At 30.4% G+C, this 21357-nt stretch overlaps 1 protein-coding gene across 1 annotated transcript in view; it reads left to right on the top strand.

Annotated features, from left to right (window-relative positions):
- Positions 1 to 11386: 11386 nt before the first annotated feature.
- LOC142231737 (putative fatty acyl-CoA reductase CG8306) overlaps positions 11387 to 21357 on the top strand; it is a gene marked incomplete in the record, with an annotated part of 71558 nt that continues 61587 nt past the window's right edge. The window contains 2 exon segments of the mRNA XM_075302360.1: positions 11387 to 11573; positions 18536 to 18662. Coding sequence (XP_075158475.1) covers positions 11513 to 11573; positions 18536 to 18662 — 188 coding nt within the window.

Here is a 21357-nt window from a genome sequence, read left to right as displayed (position 1 = left end):
TAATTTTGGTTGTTAGCGGCCATATACTAGCGCAATGTACCAAATTTCACCACGTACGGATGAATTTTGCTCCTCCAATAGCTCCGGAGGTCAAATCTAGGGGTCGGTTTAAATGGGGGTTATATATAATTAAGACCGGTATGGACCACTTTTTGCATGGTTGTTAGAGACCATATACTAAAACCACCTGCCAAATGTACACCGGATCAGGTGATTTTTGCTCTTCCAAGGGGCTCCGGAGGTCAAATCTGGTGTTCGGTTCATATGGAGGCTACCTATAATTATGGACCTATATGGACCAATTTTTGCATGGTTGTCAGAGACCATATGTACCAAATTTCAGACACACCATGTACCAAATTTCAGCCGGATCGCATGAAATTTGCTTCTTTTGGAGGCTCCGCAAGCCAAATCTGGGGATCGGTTTATATGGGAGCTATATATAATTATGGACCGATTTGGACCAATTTTCTCATGGTTGTGGGAGACCATATACTAACACCATGTACTAAATTTCAACCGGATCGGATGAATTTTGCTCCTCCGCAAGCCAAATCTGAGCGTCTGTTTATATGGGGGCTATACGTAAAATTGGTCCGATATGGCCCATTTGCAATACCATCCGACCTACATCAATAGCAACTACTTGTGCCAAGTTTCAAGTCGATTGCTTGTTTCGTTCGGAAATTAGCGTGATTTCAACAGACGGACGGACGGACATGCTTAGATCGACTCAGAATTTCACACCAACCCAGAATATATATACTTTATGGGGTCTTAGAGCAATATTTCGATGTGTTACAAACGGAATGACAAAGTTAATATACCTCCCATCTTATGGTGGAGGGTATAAAAGAATTGAGAAAATTAAAATATCTATATAGAATATGGTATTTTTGTACCCAAAAGGTTAATTTGCAAAGGACGCCAAAAAATTATGTTATATCTCTGATTTTGTTCTCACACTTTTTTTTGGATTGATTACAGAGAATATTATTGAATACAAAAATAAAAGCCTGCTATTATTATTTGAAATATTTTTAAAGTATTTTTTATTTTTGCAGTATATTTTTGGTAGGTGAGGTATAGTGGCAGCCCGATATTTCAGGCTTACTTAGACTACTCAGTCCATTATGATACCACAGTGATGAATTTAACTCTTATCACTGAGTGCTGCCCGATTCTACACACAAAAAAATAATACATTTATTTTATGAATAGTGTTCACAAAAATTTTCCAAACACGGGATTCATAAATTATATGAAAACAATTTATAAAATAAAAAATACAGGTTTTCATTGACTATGAATGTGTACATAATATGAATGTAATTTTTAATATTATAAACGAAGTATACATATTTTCCTCATTGAAAAATATGTACTTTTACATATTATATACTAAAAACGTCATGCATTATATGTAACTTTTCTCTTAAATTTTTTCCCCTGATTGTTAATGCCTGCATAATTGGTCAAAATGTATGAACCAATTTATTAAAACCCACATTAAAATCCAGCCAGCAAAGAACATAGTTTTATAATATTTTATATTATTAATAAACATGAGCACCAACGCCTCCAGTTAATATTGTTTTTCTTCAATTTTTTCTAAAGCAATAAAAAATCTTCGAATCGCGACGGCGACTAAAACTGTACTGAAAAACTCAAACACAACAAAATCACGTGTTGCCTTCAAAACGTTACGTTTCGGTTTTTGTCTCGTATTATATGGTTGTATTGTATACATATGAGAGTAACTCTATGTTGTGGCTCTCTCACGCTAAGAGAAACCCAGTATTTTTGATATATTAAGTAAAATTTCATTAATTTTATGAAACCGTCTGTACATATTATTAAAAAATTCATAATTTCATAACAAGTATTTATGAAAACAATATATTATGTAAGCGTACACATTTTTTATGAAAAATTCCATAAATTTATAAAAATGTACAAATTTTTGTACAAATTCATATTTTATTTTTTTGTGTGTATGTTAAGATCAATAACAAGGGACCTCCTTTTTAAAGTCGAGTCTGAACGGCGTGCCACATTGCAGTGAAACCACTTAGGGAAGCTTTGACACGCTCAGAAATATCACCAGCATTACTGAGGTTGGATACTCGACCGCTGAAAAACTTTTTGGTGTTTGAACCCACGACCCTTCGTATGCAAGGCGGACAAGTTGATCAGTGCACCATGGTGGCTCCCAAATTTTTGGTAAAAGCCCCTCATTTGTAACAACGAACGAATTTTGGATGAACGAGTTTTTGTCATATATTGCATTTCTTGTTAATTTTATTAGGTTTAGGTTTTAAATTTTAGTTTATGTTTATTAACTATCATCCACAAAAATAAAATTCTGTAAACTTTTGAAACTGACATTATTTGTTGATGTTTTTGTTTTAATTTCAACACATTTGCCATCCTAGTGGCACTTTGAGAATTTGTAATAAAAACTATATCTTTGAATTTCATTTATTTTTTATACCCAGCACCATGGTTAGGTTAGGTTAGGTGGCAGCCCTATATATCAGGCTCACTTAGACTATTCAGTCCATTGTGATACCACACTCTTATCACTGAGTGCTGCCCGATTCCATGTTAAGCTCAATGACAAGGGACCTCCTTTTTATAGCCGAGTCCGAACGGCGTTCCACATCACAATGAAACCACTTAGAGACGGCTTTGAAACCGTCAGAAATGTCACCCGCATTACTGAGGTGGGATAATCCACCGCTGAAACAAGTTTTTGGTGTTCGGTCGAAGCAGAAATCGAAACGACGACCTTGTGTATGCAAGGCGGGCATGCTAAACATTGCACCACGGTGGCTCCCACCACCATAGAATGGTATAATAAGTTTGTCATTCCGTTTGTAACACATCGAAATATTGATTTCCGTATAAAGTATTAGAGCAAATGAATCGGGATTTTTAATAAGCGATTCAACGGTTGTCTCTAAAATTTGAGGCAAAAGAAAACTTTGCTTGTCTAAAATTGCGTTCCTCAGAAAGGAAGCTTTCAGTGTATAGCAGGCGCACTGATCATGAAAATAGCTTGAAACTGAAAGTAAAATTTCCAGATTTAACTCCTCGTAATCATTTAAATAATGGCGGTAAAAATCTACATATTTAAGAATTCAAATCAAGTCGTTATTTCATCATTTACACGATATGTTTTTGATTTCTCTAAAACACAAACAAAATTGGTTCTCATAAATCCGGAATCTGATCTGATCTTCATATGTAGAATCTTTAAATTTTTTCTTCGGGAAGCGTACTGGTTGAACTGATTTGCTTGGGAGAATATGTGTTATCAAATCCCCTGAAATTCTATATATTATCAACTAACGCGCTACGACGAAGAGTTTCCAAAGAAAACTATTATATTTGATTCATGGTGGTGGGTAAATTAAGATTCGGCCCGGCAGAACTTTCTTATAGGCCCCCGGTCTAACAAAGAAAAACATATTTTTTTTTTTGTCAAAATTCGTTTTTATTATTCAACATAGTTCCATTCAAGAGCGATACAACGATTATAACGACCTTCCAATTTTTTGATACCATTTTGGTAGTACTCCTTCGGTTTTGCCTCAAAATAGGCCTCAGTTTAGGCGATCACCTCTTCATTGCAGCCAAATTTTTTCCCTGCGAGCATCCTTTTGAGGTCTGAGAACAAGAAAAAGTCGATGGGGGCCAGATCTGGAGAATACGGTGGGTGGGAAACAATTCGAAGCCCAATTCATGAATTTTTGCCATCGTTCTCAATGACTTGTGGCACGGTGCGTTGTCTTGGTGGAACAATACTTTTTTCTTCTTCATATGGGGCCGTTTTGCCGCGATTTCGACCTTCAAGCGCTCCAATAAGGCCATATAATAGTCACTGTTGATGGTTTTCCCTTCTCAATATAATCGATAAAAATTATGCGCATGCGTATCCCAAAAAACGGAGGCCATTACTTTGCCAGCGGACTTTTGAGCCTTTCCACGCTTCGGAGACCGTTCACCGGTCGCTGTCCACTCAGCCGACTGTCGATTGGACTCTGGAGTGTAGTGATGGAGCCATGTTTCATCCATTGTCACATATCGACGGAAAAACTCGGTTGTATTACGAGTTAACAGGTGCAAACACCGGTCAGAATCATCAACACGTTGTTGTTTTTGGTCAAGTGTGAGCTCGCGCGGCACCCATTTTGCACAGAGCTTCCGCATATCCAAATATTGATGAATGATATGACCAACACGTTCCTTTGATATCTTTAAGGCCTCTGCTATCTCGATCAACTTCATTTTACGGTCATTCAAAATCATTTTGTGGATCGGTAACCACCTCTTTCGGGCGTCCACTGTGTTCACCGTCATCCGTGCTCTTTTCACCACGCTTGAATTTTGCATACCAATCAATTATTGTTGATTTCCCTGGGGCAGAGTCCGGAAACTCATTATCAAACCAAATGTTTGCTTCCACCGTATTTTTCCCCTTCAAAAAACAGTATTTTATCAAAACACGAAATTCTTTTTTTTCCATTTTTTTTCACGATGACAAAAGTTGCTTCACAAAAGACGCTCTATCTAATTGACTTAAAGACATCAAATTTTGACACGAATCAATTGAAGGTTGGTTTTACATAAAAATAATATGCATTTAATACTAGCCATCTATGTGTCAGACCGAGGACTTATCAGCCAGCCTGTTAAAATCTTGTTAATTTCGAAAAAGTAACATTCGTTTTGCAAAAGTTTGTAAAACAGATGAAAATTTATTTTTATTCCTTTTGTCCATCTTGGTAGTACTTTGAGGACTTGTAGCAAAAAATTATATTTCTGAATTTCATTTTCTTGTTTAATTTTGTTTTGAATTTGTTGTTAGGTTTCATTTCAAATTTTATTTTCCATCACCTTATTTTCGTTTTCATCACTCCTATCGTCCATACTCTTTTTCATTTATGATGCCATTGAAATGTGGCGCCCAACTATGTGGCATACAATGATGGTTGCGCTTCAACGAAACTGTGTCAATTGAGAAACATTCACCACATCCACAGTACATTTCATATGCGATATTAAGTAGTTGTAGTTGTTGCTAGTGTACTGCAAATGAAATATTAAGGTATTTCCGTCACCAATTCTCTGTTTAATACAAACAAAGAAAGACCATAGTCATAGAATCACATAGTCCAAAGGCATATTACAAGCGGCAAGAATTCTGTCAGTGCTTGTTTTCTTAATTAAAAATTATAATTCAAATAAATCATGTCTACGCATTCAGAAAAAAAGAACATCTTTAGCGATTGAAGGAGGTAAGGAGGAGAGGAAGATCACAGAAATAGTTTTTTTTTATTTTGGTTTGTATAAAGTATTAAATTAATTCTCATATTTATACTTAGACATAGAGAGGAATGTAAATTAAAATTTAAAATGTTGATAGATGGATTATTTATGCAGAGTGAAATGACTAATAGGGAGCTAATGCATGCCTACCTTCAAACAAACAATCAACACACGACTGACGCGCAAAATGAAAATCGTGTGAACCTGCTCTATGTTTTTATAAAATTCTTTTCGCTGCAAAAAAAAAAATTACAAAAATTAAATGGTCACGAAAACAATGTACATGGTCTTTTTGGCCATGTAATGGTTCTAGACATGTCTATACGTAACCTATAAAAATACTTTTTTCCCTGTAAAAAAGTAAAAAAATTGAATGGTCAGGTACATGATTTTCCCGGTGATACGGTCAAAATTTGGTCAAGGGAAAACGCGTGTAAATCGGTGAAATCGTTTATTTAAAAAATCAAATTAGATTTCTTTTTCAAGTTCAATTAGTATAAAATTCAGGAAAAAATATTCAGTTAGGCTTTCGCTTTTCCAAATCCGAATTGCCGGGCCTCACGCTTGACACCGGCCATCAGATTTTGTACAGCCACCTTGTCCACCTTCTTCGCCGCAGAAAGCCAGTTTGCCTTGAACTGCTGCTCGTCCTTAGCAGTTTTTTGGTCTTCTTTAGGTTCCGCTTGATAATAGCCCAGTATTTCTCAATTTGGCGGAGCTCTGGCGTGTTGGGAGGGTTCTTGTCTTTGGGAATCACCTGCACGTTGTTGGCGGCGTACCACTCCATGGCCTTTTTACCGTAATGGCAAGATGCCAAATCCGGCCAAAACAGTACGGAACAAACGTGTTTCTTCAGGAAAGGCAGCAGACGTTTATTCAAAAACTCTTTCACGTAAATTTCTTGGTTAACAGTCCCGGAAGCTATGAAAATGCTGCTTTTCAAGCCACAGGTACAGATGGCTTGCCAAACCAGATATTTCTTTGCGAACTTTGACAGTTTTATATGCTTGAAAATATCTGCTACCTTTCCCCTTCCTTTTGCCGTATAAAACTCCTGTCCCGGAAGCTGCTTGTAGTCGGCTTTGACGTAGGTTTCGTCGTCCATTACCACGCAGTCAAACTTCGTCAGCATCGTCGTGTACAGCCTCCGGGATCGCGCTTTGGCCGTCGTATTTTGTTTATCATCGCGATTTGGAGTCACTACCTTCTTGTAAGTCGTTTTTTGGCTCGATGCACGGTTCTAGACGATACTCCCAGCTTATTTGCGGCATCTCGGAGAGAGAGGTTAGGGTTTCGCTTGAAACTACCGGCAACTCTCTTTGTCGTCTCAGCGCCTTCCGGTTTTCGATTTCCCTCCGAGCCAGACTTCCTGGCTGTCGACAAACGTTCCCCAAACACTTTAATTACATTTGTAGCGGTTGATTTGGCCACTTTTAGCGATTTTGCCAGCTTTGCGTGCGAGTAGCACGGATTTTCGCGATGCGCGAGCAAAATTTTGATACGCTGCTCTTCTTGCTTGGACGGCATTTTGACAACTGAAGAGTGAATTCCAAAATGAAAATAGGTGCAACATTCTACACACGCACACACCTTCAAAATGAGGGATGTTCAGGTTTTTTAAATGCAAAATTGAAAGAAATACGTCAAGTTTATATTGACCAAATTTTGACCGTATCACCCTTTAGAAAACGATTTAAGATACCACAACCCAATGAATTCGATTGTGGATGACAATCTTTCGTAGAAGTTTGTACGCTATGCATGGTGGAGGGTACATAAGATTCGGCCTGGCCGAACTAACGGCCATATATACTTGTTCAAGTCTTGTTTTAAACAAGAGCTAAATGTAATTTTTGGACTTCTCTGCGTGAGGAATATTATAGAAAGAGTATCGTATTGTAATGGTAATGTTGACGTCGATAAATTGAATATGAAATTAGTGGATATTCCAGCCTTTCCAAGAGTATGAAATTGAAACGATTTTCATTTTAATATCTCGCACTTTGGAACTAATTCCAATGGATTTGAGTCTTTTTGTATTGATTTCAATTTTGTAACAAATTTTCGCTTGATTTCGGGTCTAAACATTCATATAGGAAGTTTCGGATTGCAATCCCAGCGAAAAACAAATATAAAATTGAAAGTATCCAAATTATAGTGTCTACAGAATACAGCTGATAGACTAAAGAAGACTTACTCGGCTCTGTATGCGTGCCAGAAGCTGTTTGGGGGACGTTGGAGAATGAAGACCTCCCTCTTACACTGACTGTTTACAGCTACCTATGGATGTCACGACTGGTTACGAACCATCAGAATCATATACAGATTTTCAACAGGATAAACAGGACGGTGCAATGAGAACAACGGTCACTGCAGCTCTAGAGGTACTGATGGGAGTCTGCTCACTTGATTTGCATATCAGGAAAACAGCGGAGGTGATAAAAAATAAAACTGAAGAACCTGGACTCGCTCGGAAACGCGGAATGCTGACACACACGGAACTCGTTGCTTCAGTTGGCAGAGATATGGAGAGACTTTATGGCGAATCAGCATGTATATGAGGACCAGTTGATATCGATTATACCATGTATAGAGGAGTGAAAAGAGGGGCGCAATAATTTTGGAGACCTGAATATTTATATGTATGGTTCGAAAATGGAGGAAGGCACTGGTACTGGTATTTACTGATTAGGGATTCATACAAAATCGATGGTTAAGTTAGGTTAGGTTAGGTGGCAGCCCGATGTATCAGGCTCACTTAGACTATACAGTCCATTGTGATACCACAGTGGTGAACTTCTCTCTTATCACTGAGTGCTGCCCGATTCCATGTTAAGCTCAATGACAAGGGACCTCCTTTTTATAGCCGAGTCCGAACGGCGTTCCACATTCCAGTGAAACCACTTAGAGAAGCTTTGAAACCCTCAGAAATGTCACCAGCATTACTGAGGTGGGATAGTCCACCGCTGAAAAACTTTTTGGTGTTCGGTCGTAGCAGGAATCGAACCCACGAACTTGTGTATGCAAGGCGGGCATGCCAACCATTGCACCACGGTGGCTCCCAACTGATGAATGAAAATCGACCTCTAAATAAAGTTGGGGCTCATTTTCACTTAATAATTGTAAAGTCGTTTGAAGATGAGTCCTAACTGGTGGAAATATGAAGTTTAAAGAAAAACAAAAACTGAATATGTGTTGGTGATTCGTACCACTTGGGAATCTCGTTTTACACGAAAACAAGTATATACAGCAGTAAGTTCGGCCGGGCCGAATCTTAAATACCCACCACCATGAACCAAATATTAGGGTTTCCTTTGAAATTTCAGGAGGGCTTGAGGACTTGAGGACACAACCCGAAGATAAATTTAAAGATTTCACCTATGAGGACTATATCAGATTCTGGATTTATAAGAACCATTTTTGTTTGAGGTTTAGAGGAATCATTAACATCTCTTGTAAGTGTGCAAGAAAATTATAAAATAACGTCTTGATTTGAAATCTTAAATCTGTAGAAGTAAAATCTGGAAATTTTACATTGAGTTTCAAGCAATTTTCATGATCAGTGCGCCTTCTACACCCTCAAGAAGTGAAGTCGGTCTATATGGAGGCATTACCAAATGGACCGATAAAAACTTAATCCGATACACGTTTTTGTGAGCCTAAAATACCAGAATATTTACAATTTCAGGCATATCAGATAAAAACTACGGTTTCTAGAAACCCAAGGAGTTAAATCGGGAGATCGTTCTTATGGGGGCTATACTAAAATATGGACCGATACTCACCATTTTCGGCACACCTCTTTGTGACCCGAAAATACCTCTAGATTTCCAATTTCAGGCAAATAGGATAAAAACTTCGGATTCTAGAAGCCCAAGAAGTAAAATTGGGGAATCGGTCTATATGGGGGCTATACCAAAATATGGATCGATACTCACCATTTTCGGCACACCCCTTTATGGTCCTAAAATACCTCTAGATTTCCAATTTCAGACAAATTGGATAAAAACTACGGTTTCTATAAGCCCAAGACCCCAAATCGGGAGATCGGTCTATATGGGGGCTATACCATAATATGGACCGATACTCACAATTTTTGGCACACGTATTTGTGGTCCTACAATACCTCTAGATTTCCAATTTCAGGTAAATTGAATAAAAACTGCGGTTTCTATAAGCCCAAGAAGTAAAATCGGGAGATCGGTCTATATGGGGGCTATACCAAAATATGGACCGATACTCACAATTTTTGGCACACATATTTGTGGTCCTACAATACCTCTAGGTTTCCAATTTCGGATAAATTGAATAAAAACTGCGGTTTCTATAAGCCCAAGAAGTAAAATCGGGAGATCGGCCTATATGGGGGCTATACCAAAATATGGACCGATACTCACAATTTTTGGCACACGTATTTGTGGTCCTACAATACATCTAGATTTCCAATTTCAGGTAAATTGAATAAAAACTGCGTTTTCTATAAGCCCAAGAAGTAAAATCGGGAGATCGGTCTATATGGGGGCTATACCAAAATATGGACCGATACTCACAATTTTTGGCACACGTATTTGTGGTCCTACAATACCTGTAGATTTCAAATTTCAGGTAAATTGAATAAAAACTGCGGTTTCTATAAGCTCAAGAAGTAAAATCGGGAGATCGGTCTATATGGGAGCTATACTAAAACGTGGACCGATACTCACCATTTTTGGCACATCTCTTTATGGTCATAAAATACCTCCAGATTTCAAATTTCAGGCAAATTGGATAAAAACTACGATTTCTATAAGCCCAAGACCCCAAATCGGGAGGTCGGTTTATATGGGGACTATATCAAAACCTGGACCGATATAGCCCATCTTCGAACTTGACCTGCCTGCAGACAAAAGACGAGCTTGTGCAAAATTTCAGCACGATTGCTTCATTATTGAAGTCTGTAGCGTGATTACAACAGACAGACAGACAGACAGACAGACAGACGGACAGACGGACAGACGGACATCGTTATATCGTCTTAGAATTTCTCCCTGATCAAGAATATATATACTTTATATAGTCGGAAATCGATATTTCGATGCGTTACAAACGGAATGACAAACTTATTATACCCCCGTCACCATTCTATGGTGGTGGGTATAAAAATTGGAATCTATTGAAAATTTACCTTATTTAGTAAGAAACGGACCGTCAAACATTTCAAATTCAAACATTTATTTAATCAATTAAGCCCTCTTGGACCATACATTGCTTTGAAAAAGGTACGACAAGCTAAAGAACATTTGCAACTAAAGTTGTCTGTTTTCTTTAAACGAAGTTTATTTAAATGCGCTTGTGCTTGTATTACACACTGATCTATAAATAAATCCGCTTGATTGTATGCGCTACTTATGTGCTGAAACAATATTTTTATGGTGATGACCATAGCAACTACATGGCCCAATATATAAAATTCGTGATTTATTTTTATTCCACGGTCGATGAATATGAGCGGGAAGCGACAATCGGCCGTTAGTTTAGGTTAAAATGGCACCCCGATATATTTTTAGGCTCACTTGGATTATTCAGTCCATTGCGATCGCTTGAATTCTGGTGACTATTTCCCCCTATCTTCCTCCTTTGGAAAGCAAACCCAATCATTTTGTTTATTCACAAACTGCTTAATTCGGAATGACTTCTCAACAGAGAGAAAACCAAATTTCACATTTATATTATTCGATTTCATAGACATGGACCTAAAGTCGTAAATCCATCTACATTTTATATGACGATATTTTCATTTTCAAATTGTATTATTTTGGATTATAGGTCAAATAAATTCACACATGAGCCAAATTATTCTCCCTTACTTTCCCATCACACTACACCTGATATATTTACTTAGTAAATGCGTTTGTTTTTATAACATTTAAGTACATATTGAAATAATTTAAAATGTAATATATCCAACCCAAACCAATTCTATGCAATTTGAAAGTGACAAAGCGTATTATAAAAATTTGCAATTAATTAATTAAGGCAAGTTTATAACTATATCAAATGCAATTGGATAATATTAGTATTGTTTGGATTTTCGAACAGTAGGTGGTGTGGATAGGGCGGTGCTAATAGTGCGATATATCGGAAATTTTTATTTGGCAAATATCCTTTGTAGCATAAAAAGGATAACGAAAACACAAATATGGCCAACATGATTAATGAATTTTTTGAAAACCGCGAAATATTTGTAACAGGCGGTTCAGGTGTGTAAATTAATAAAACATTTTAAAATATTTTAAGTATTGTTTTGTCAGTGATTTTTTTTTACGAAAATCAAGTGAAAAATGGACAAAAGCCATCCAGAAGACACTATGTTATCCGTTGTACGACTTCCAGTAGAAATTATGCTATGTTTCTAGTAAAAAAACATCTTTAAAATAAAGTGTCGAAAAACATGTCCAATTTTTGAACACTGTTTTGCTTTGTAGCCAAGATGAAAAAAGACAACAAATTTGAAGACGATTTCATTAATTTAAACGAATTTTTCTGAATTATTAAAGTCAAGTTGACCTTGGTAAAAAAAAATTTCCTTCGTATTATGATACCAATTTTTAAGTTGAATCACAGTTTATCGAATTTTGGACAAGAAAAAAAACTTCATATCAGAGAAATGCAAATTGGCATTCATATTTTAAGGACATGAAATCTTTGGTCTCACGACCATTTTGTTTTCAGTGTAGGACTTTGCCCAAATAAATTTGACAAATATACTTTGCCTTTGTTTGTTAAACTACTTTTGCAGTTTAGTCAACGCATGGTTGTAAGCTGAAATTAAAACAAAAAATATGATTGAAGAACAAACCAACAATAAAACAAATATATACAGCAGTAAGTTCGGCCAGGCCGAATCTTAAATACCCACCACCATGAACCAAATATAATACTTACCTTTGAAAACTTTTTGTCGTAGCATGTTACTTGATAATATATATATATATAGCGGGTTACTTGATAATGTATAGAAATTATTAAATAACGCCTTGATTTGAAATCTAAAATCAACAGATTTGGAAATTTTACTTCCGATTTCAAGCAACTTTCATGATCGGTGCGCCTTCTATACCCTCAAGAAGTGAAATCGGTCTATATGGAGGCTTTACCAAATGGAGCGATAAAAACTAAATCCGTTACAATTTCAGGCAAATCGGATAAAAACTACGGTTCATAGAAGCCCAAGGAGTTAAATCAGGAAATTAGTTGAAAAACCTACAGAATTTAGACCCCAAATCGAAGAGTGGGTTTATAAGGGGGAAATATCAAAATTTAGACCCCAAATCGAAGAGTGGGTTTATACGGGGGAAATATCAAAATCTGCACCGATACACAATATATTAGGAATACCTATTTATGGTCCTCAAAAACTTCTAGGTTTCAAATTTCAAAAAAAAGTGAATAAAAACTACGGTTTCTAGAAGCTCAAGAAGTAAAACCGGGAGAACGGACTATATAAGGGCTATACCAAAACATGGACCGATACACCTCATTTTCGACAAACCTATTTTTGGTCCTAAAATACCTCTAGATTTCCAATTTCAGGAAAATCGGATTGAAAATACGGTTTCTAGAAGCCCAAGAATTAAAATAGGGTATAGGTCTATATGGGGGCTATACCACAACATGGACCGATATAGTCCATCTTCGAACTTGACCTGCTTGGAGACAAAAAATGAGTTTGTGCAAAAATTAAGCAAGCTAGATTTGTTATTGAAGGCTGTAGCATGATTACAACAGACGTCCAGAAAGACAGACGGGCCTACGGATATCATTATATCGTCCTATAATTTCTCCCTGATCAATAATATATATCCTTTATATAGTCGGAAATCGATATTTCAATGTGTTACAAACGGAATGACAAACTTATTATACCCCCATCACCATTCTATGGTGGTGGGTATAAAAAAGAAATAACAAGTTGACAAAAAAATTTTCTATAGAAATAAAAATTTAACAAAATTTTCCATAGAAATAAAATTTAAAAAAAAATTTCTATAGAAATAGAATTTTGACAAACTTTTCTATAGAAATAAAACTTTGACAAAATGTTCTATAGAAATAAAATTTTGACAAAATTTTCTATACAAATAACTTTTAGAAAAAAATTTTGTAGGAATAAAATTTAGACAACGTTTTCTAAAGAAATAAAATCTAGATAAAATTTTGTATAGAAATAAAATTTTTACAAAATCTTCCATAAAAATAAACTTTTAACATAACTTTCTATAGAAATAAAATGTTGATCCAATTTTCTATAGAAATAAAATTGACAAAATTTTCTATAGAAATAACATTTTGTATACAAAACACATTTTGGAAAAGTTTATTTCAGTAGAAATAAACTTTTGACAAAAAAAAATTCTATAGAAATTTCTATAAAAATAATTTTGATAAAATTTTCTGTAGAAATAAAATTTTGAAAAAATAGAGCAATAACATTTTGGAAACATTTTCTATAGAAATAAAATTTTGGAAAAACTTTGTACAGAAATAACGTTTTGCAAACATTTGCTATAGAAATAAAATTTTGACACAATTTTCTATAGAAATAAAATTTTTACAAAATATTCTATAGAAATAAAATTTTGAAAAAAATTTACAAAATCTTCCATAAAAATAAACTTTTAACATAATTTTCTATAGAAATAGAATGTTGAAAAAATTTTCTATAGAAATAAAATTTTCACAAAATTTTCTATACAAATAAAATGTTAACAAAATATTCCATAAAAATAAACTTTTAAAATAATTTTCTACAGAAATAAAGTGTTGACAAAATTTTCTATAGAAATAAAATGTAGACAAAATATTCTATCGAAAATACAATTTGACAACATTTTTATAGGGATACAATTTTGATAACATTTTGTATAGCAATAAAATTTTGACAGAATGTTCTAAATAAATAAAATTTTGACAAAATGTTCTATATAAATAAAATTTTGACAAAACTTTCTATAGAAATAAAATTTTGTCAAAATTTTCCATAGTAATAAAATTTTGACAAATTTTTCTATAGAAATAAAATTTTGACAAAATTTTCTATAGAAATAAAATGTTGACAACATGTTCTATAAAAATAAAATGTTGACAAAATTTTTATAGAAATAAAATTTTGACAAAATTTTCTATAAAAATAAAATTGTGGTAAAATTTTTTATAGAAATAAAATCTTGACAAAATTTTCTATAGAAATGAAAATTTGACAAAATTTTCTATAAAAATAAAATTGTGGCAAAATTTTTTATAGAAATAAAATCTTGACAAAATTTTCTATATAAATAAAATTTTGACAAAATTTTCTATAGAAATAAAAATTTGACAAAATTTTCTATAGAAATAAAATTTTCACAAAATTTTTTATAGTAATAAAATTTTGACAAATTTTTCTATAGAAATAAAATTTTGACAAAATTTTCTATAGAAATAAAATGTTGACAACATGTTCTATAAAAATAAAATGTTGACAAAATTTTTATAGAAATGCAAATTTTGACAAAATTTTCTATAAAAATAAAATTGTGGTAAAATTTTTTATAGAAATAAAATCTTGACAAAATTTTCTATAGAAATAAAAATTTGACAAAATTTTTTATAAAAATAAAATTGTGGCAAAATTTTTTATAGAAATAAAATCTTGACAAAATTTTCTATATAAATAAAATTTTGACAAAATTTTCTATAGAAATAAAAATTTGACAAAATTTTCTATAGAAATAAAATTTTCACAAAATTTTTTATAGAAATAAAATTTAAAAAAAAAATTATAGAAATAAAATTTTGACAAAGTTTCTATAGAAATAGAAAAATAGAAAAAATTTTGGAAAAATTTTGTATAGAAATTTCAGTTTGGAAACATTTTCTATGGTACTCAAATTGTGGTAAAATTTTGTATGGAAATCAAATATTGATGAAATTTTCTATAGAAATAACAGCTTGAAAAAAATTTCTTCAGAATCAATATTGGGGAAATAAAATTTTGACAAAAAATAACGTTTTGGAAACATTTTCTTTAGAAGTAAAATTTTGGCACAATCTTCTATAGAAATAAAATTTTGACAAAATTTTCTATAGAAATAAAATTTTGACAAAATTTTTATAGAAATAAAATTTTGACAAAATTTTCTATAGAAATAAAATTTTGAAAAAAATTTCTATAAAAATAAAATTATGGCAAAATTTTTTATAGAAATAAAATCTTGACAAATTTTTCTATATAAATAAAATTTTGAAAAAAAATTCGATAGAAATAAAAATTTGACAAATTTTTTTTATAAGAATAAAATTTTCACAACATTTTCTATAGAAATAAAGTTTTGACAAAATTTTCTATAGAACTATCTCGGAATTAACTTGTCTTCGAATTTGAATTGGGATAATCATATTGATATGATAAGATCCAAGATAGCAGCGGCCACTGGAGTTCTTCGTAAATTTAAATCAAAATTCTCTACGGATACAAAACTACAACTCTATTTCTCTTTGATTCACTCCCATTTAGTATACTTACCTTTAATTTACGGGTATAAGGAAACCAAATCATTGAAGTCTCTTCAAGTAGCACAGAATAAGGCATTAAAAATTGTATATAATTTGCCAATGGATTTTTCTACAAAAACGCTATTCGAGAAATATGCTAAATCCGTACTTCCGATAAAAGGAATATATAAATACAGCATCTCAGTGTTTATGTTTAAATGTGTTAGGAAGATTGGGAATCAATGTATTTCATTCCGTAATAATTTCAATCAGACTCAATGTAACACTCGTCAATGCTTAAACTTAATAGCCTCTAGATGTCGCCTAGAATTAACGAAGCAAAAGATTGAATACGCTGGACCACATATATATAACGAATTACCAAATAGTCTGAAAAATATTGCTACAATATCAGGTTTTAAAAACAAGATGAAATTGTACCTATTGGAAACTATAGAAACACTTCTTTAAAATAATTGTATACGTAAAGATTTCTTACAAAATAAATTACGGTATGTTTGTACATAAACACAACATAATTTGATTAACGTAATTTTCTAAATATATAATTTGATTAACGTAATTTTCTAAAATATGAATTGTTTTTTGTTGCCAATAAGTCTCTATAAAAGCCTTTAAGGCGCAGAGACGATAAAAATTTTGTATATATTTTTAATGAAATAAAGATTTTCAATAAAAAAAAAAAAAAAAAAAAAAAAAAAAAATAAAAGGTTGAAAAAATGTTCTATATAAATAAAATTTTTGCAAAATTTTTTATAGAAATAAAATTAAAAACAAAAAAAAATTATGTGTATACAATTTTGACAAAGTTTGGAAGAATTTTGTATAGAAATAACAGTTTGGAAACATTTTCTATGGCAATCAATTTGTGGAAAAATTTTGTATGGAAATCAAATATTGATCAAATTTTCTATAGAAATAACAGTTTGGAAAAAATTTTCTTCAGAAATAATATTGGGGAAATAAAATTTTGACAAAAATTAAGGTTTTGGAAACATTTTCCTTAGAAGTAAAATTTTAGCACAATTTTCTATAGAAATAAAATTTTGACAAAATATTCTATATAAATAAAATATTCTATAGAAATAAAATTTTTCACAAAATTTTCTATATAAATAAACTTTTGACAAAATTTTTTATAGAAATAAAAATTTTGACAATATTTTCTATAGAAATACAATTTTGACAAAATTTTCTATAGAAATCAAATTTTTATAGAAATAAAATTTTGATAAAATTTTCTATAGAAATAAAATTTTGAAAAAATTTTCTATAAAAATAAAATTGTGGCAAATTTTTTATAGAAATAAAATCTTGACAAAATTTTCTATATAAATAAAATTTTGACAAAATTTTCTATAGAAATAAAAATTTTGACAAAATTTTCTATAGAAATCACATTTTGACAAAATTTTCTATAGAAATAAAATTTTTCACAAAATTTTCTATATATATAAACTGTTGACAAAATTTTCTACAGAAATAAAAATTTTTACAAAATTTTTTATAGAAATAAAATTTTGACAAAATTTTCTATAGAAATCAAATTTTCTATAGAAATAAAATTCTGACAAAATTTTTATAGAAATAAAATTTTGATAAAATTTTCTATAGAAATAAAATTTTGAAAAAATTTTCTATAAAAATAAAATTGTGGCAAATTTTTTATAGAAATAAAATCTTGACAAAATTTTCTATATAAATAAAATTTTGACAAAATTTTCTATGGAAATAAAAATTTTGACAAAATTTTCTATAGAAATAAAATTTTGACAAAATTTTCTATAGAAATTCTATTGAAATAAAATTTTGACAAAATTTTTATAGAAATAAAATTTTGAAAAAAATTTCTATAGAAATAAAATTTTGAAAATATTTTCTATAAAAATAAAATTTTGGCAACATTTTTTATAGAAATAAAATCTTGACAAAATTTTCTATATAAATAAAATTTTGACAAAATTTTCTATAGAAATAAAAACTTTGACAAAATTTTCTATAGAAATACAATTTTGACAAAATTTTCTATAGACATAAAATTTTGAAAAAAAACTTATAGAAATAAATTTTTACAACATTTTTTATAGAAATAAAATTTAAAATAAAAAAATATAGAAATACATTTTGACAAAGTTTTCTACAGAAATGATATTTTGACAAAATTTTCTATAGAAATAAAATCTAGACAAAATTTTCTATAGAAATAAAATTTTGGAAACATTTGTATATTAAAAACAGTTTGGAAACATTTTCTATGGCAATAAAATTGTGGGAAAATTTTGTATGGAAATTAAATATTGATCAAATTTTCTATAGAAATAACAGTTTGGAAAAAATTTTCTTCAGTAATAATATTGGGGAAATACAATTTTGACAAAAATTTCTAAAGAAATAGAACTGTGGAAAAAAATTCATTAGAAATAACTATTTGGAAAAATGTTCTATAGGCATAAAATTTTTAGAAAAAATGTTATAGAAATAAAATTTGTACAAAATTTTCTGTAGAAATAAAATGTTTACAAAATGTTATTAGAAATAAAATTATTATTAGATATAAAATTTCGACAGTATTTTTCTCTGTTGGTTTCAATCTGAAATTAGCATCTCATAAAGAAAATTGTTTTTGTCTTGTATCTTTTTATTAAAATGTTCATTTTCATAATTTCAGGAGTTGTTGGAAAAGCCTTAGTTGAGAAACTTCTACGATCGTGTAATGTTGGAAAAATTTATGTTCTATTGAGACCGAAACGTAATGCACCTGTTTCGATACGTTTGCAACAGATGAAAGACGATAAGGTAATGTGGTATCAGAAATGAAAATAATTATTTATATATATATAAAGTTTACTATAATATTTATCCCTATAGATTTTTCGTCGCTTGAAGTCTGAAAAACCGAATGAATTCGATAACAAAGTTGTTCCCATAGCAGGTGATGTAGCGATGCCAATGTTAGGCATAAGCCTCGCAGATGTAAAACTAATGGAAAATGTATCAGTTGTATATCATAGTGCGGCTACCGTACGTTTTAATGAGCCCATTCTAAATGCCATACAACTTAATCTGGGTGGTACTTATGAGGCTATACAATTTGCTGAAACTCTTAAAAATTTGGTTTCATTCATTTACATCTCGACGTTCTTCAGTAATCCGTATTTGGAATTTGTTGATGCTAAACTTCACGATGCTCCAATGGATTGGAAATTTTGTCTAAGTCTCACTAGACGCACGGACATATCCTTTGAGACAATGGAAATTTTAACAAACAAGTAAGTAAGAAATATGGAGTATGGAGAATGGGAAAACAACATCGTTTACCTTATTTCGTTAAAATAAATTAAGTTGGGTAGAGTCTTCAATGACATACCTCTACACTATGTAGTGATGTTTGGCACATTTGAAAAGAATATTGCTTGCCAATGTCAATATTGCTCCATAATTAGATGTAGTAGTAATATGTTAGTGTGGTCCTAGGAATTTTTAATTAATTCATTTCTTCTCGTCATCTTTCTCATTACAGATTAGTTACTGGGTTTGCTAACACTTATTGTTTTACCAAAAATATTACCGAGTCTATGGTCAATGAGTATCGCCATAAATTGCCTGTATCGATATTTAAACCATCAATAGGTAATGTACGGAAAAAACACATTACTGCCACTACACGCACAAACCAAAATTTTTCTGATTCAATCACGAAATTAATTGATCCAATTCATTTTTTTTAATTGAAATGTCTTCCATCCACGGTTGTCACTCGAGCCAAAAATAATCTTCAAAAAAGTTGGAGAAAATATTACCAAACACTACAAACAAAAAAGTCGGATTTTCCAAAATTTTATTTCTATAGAAAATTTTCTCAAAATTTTATTTCTATAGAAAATTTTATAAAAATTTTTTTCTGTAGAAAATTTTCTCAAAATTTTACTTTTATAGAAGTTTTTGTCAATTTTTTTTCTATACAAATTTTTGTGAAAATTTTATTTCTATAGGAAACTTTATGTGAAAATTTTATTTTTTATAGAAAAATTTGACAAAATTTCATTTTTTATAGAAAACTTTGTCATTTTTTTTAAAGAAAGTTTTGTCAACATTTTATTTTTTTATAGAAAATTTTGTTAAAATTTATTTTTTTTATAGAAAATTTTCGCAAAATAATATTTCTTTAGAACGTTTTGCTAAAATTGTTTTCCTATAGAAAATTTTGTCAACATTTTATTTTTTATAGAAAAATTGGTCAAAAATTTTATTTTTTGTAGAAAAATTGGTCATCATTTGATTTTTTTATAGCAAATTTTATCAAAATTGTATTTTTGATAGAAAATTTTGTCAAAATTTAATTTGTTATAGAAAATTAAACAAAAAAATTTTTTTCTATAGAAAATTTTTTCATAATTTTAGTTCGTTATTGTTGTTTTTGATCTCAGCTTAAAATCATGCATTGACTAAACTACAAGTGTAGCTTAACCAACAGAGGAAAAGTATTTTTTTTCTATAGAAAATTTTGTCAAAATTTCATTTTTTATAGAAAACTTTGTCAAAATTAAATTTTTATAGAAATTTTGTAAAAATTTAATTTTTATAGAAGTTGTTTGCCAAAATTTTTATTTCTATAAATAATTTTATCAACATTTTATTCCGTTAGAAAATTTTGTTAAAATTTTATTTTTTTATAGAAAAAAATTGTCAAAATTTGATTTTTTATAAAAGTTTTGTTAAATTTTTTTGTATAGAACATGTTTTATAGAAAAATTGGTCAAATTTTGATTTTTTTATAGCAAATTTTGTCAAAATTGTATTTTTGATAGAAAATTTTGTCAAAATTTAATTTGTTATAGAAAATTTTGAAAAAAATTGTTTTTTTATAAAAGTTGTGCAAATTTTTTTTTGTATAGAAAATTTTTTCATAATTCTATTTCTATAGAAAATTTTGTCAAAATTTTACTTTTTATAGAAAAGTTTGTCAAAATTTCATTTTTTATAGAAAACTTTGTCAAAATTTAATTTTTTATAGAAATTTTGTAAAAAAATTATTTTTTATAGAAAATGTTTGCCAAAATTTTTATTTCTATAAATAATTTTATCAACTTTTATTCTTTTAGAAAATTTTGCCAAATTTTATTTTTTATAGAAAAATTTGTCAAAATTTGATTTTTTATAAAAGTTTTGCTACATTTTTTATATAGAAAATGTTTTCAAAATTTTATTTATGTAGAAAGCTTTGTCAAAATTTTATTCTTATAGTTTTGTTAAAATTTTACTTTATATAGAAAATTTTGTCAAAATTTTTTTTATAGCAAATTTTGTCAAAATTGTATGTTTGATAGAAAATTTTGTCAAATTTTAATTTGTTATAGAAAATTTTTCAAACTTTGATTTTTTAATAAAAGTTTTGCCAACACTTTAGTTTTTGTAGAAAGTTTTGCCAATTTTTTTTGTAATATTATTTCTATAGAAAATTTTGTCAAAATTTAATTTTTTATAGAAAAT

Source organism: Haematobia irritans, chromosome 3 (genome assembly GCF_050003625.1).
Source record: "Haematobia irritans isolate KBUSLIRL chromosome 3, ASM5000362v1, whole genome shotgun sequence".
Classification (NCBI taxonomy): Eukaryota; Metazoa; Arthropoda; class Insecta; order Diptera; family Muscidae; genus Haematobia; species Haematobia irritans.
The sequence above is the reverse complement of the archived record's forward strand: the minus strand, read 5'-3'. Positions and strand labels throughout refer to the sequence as shown.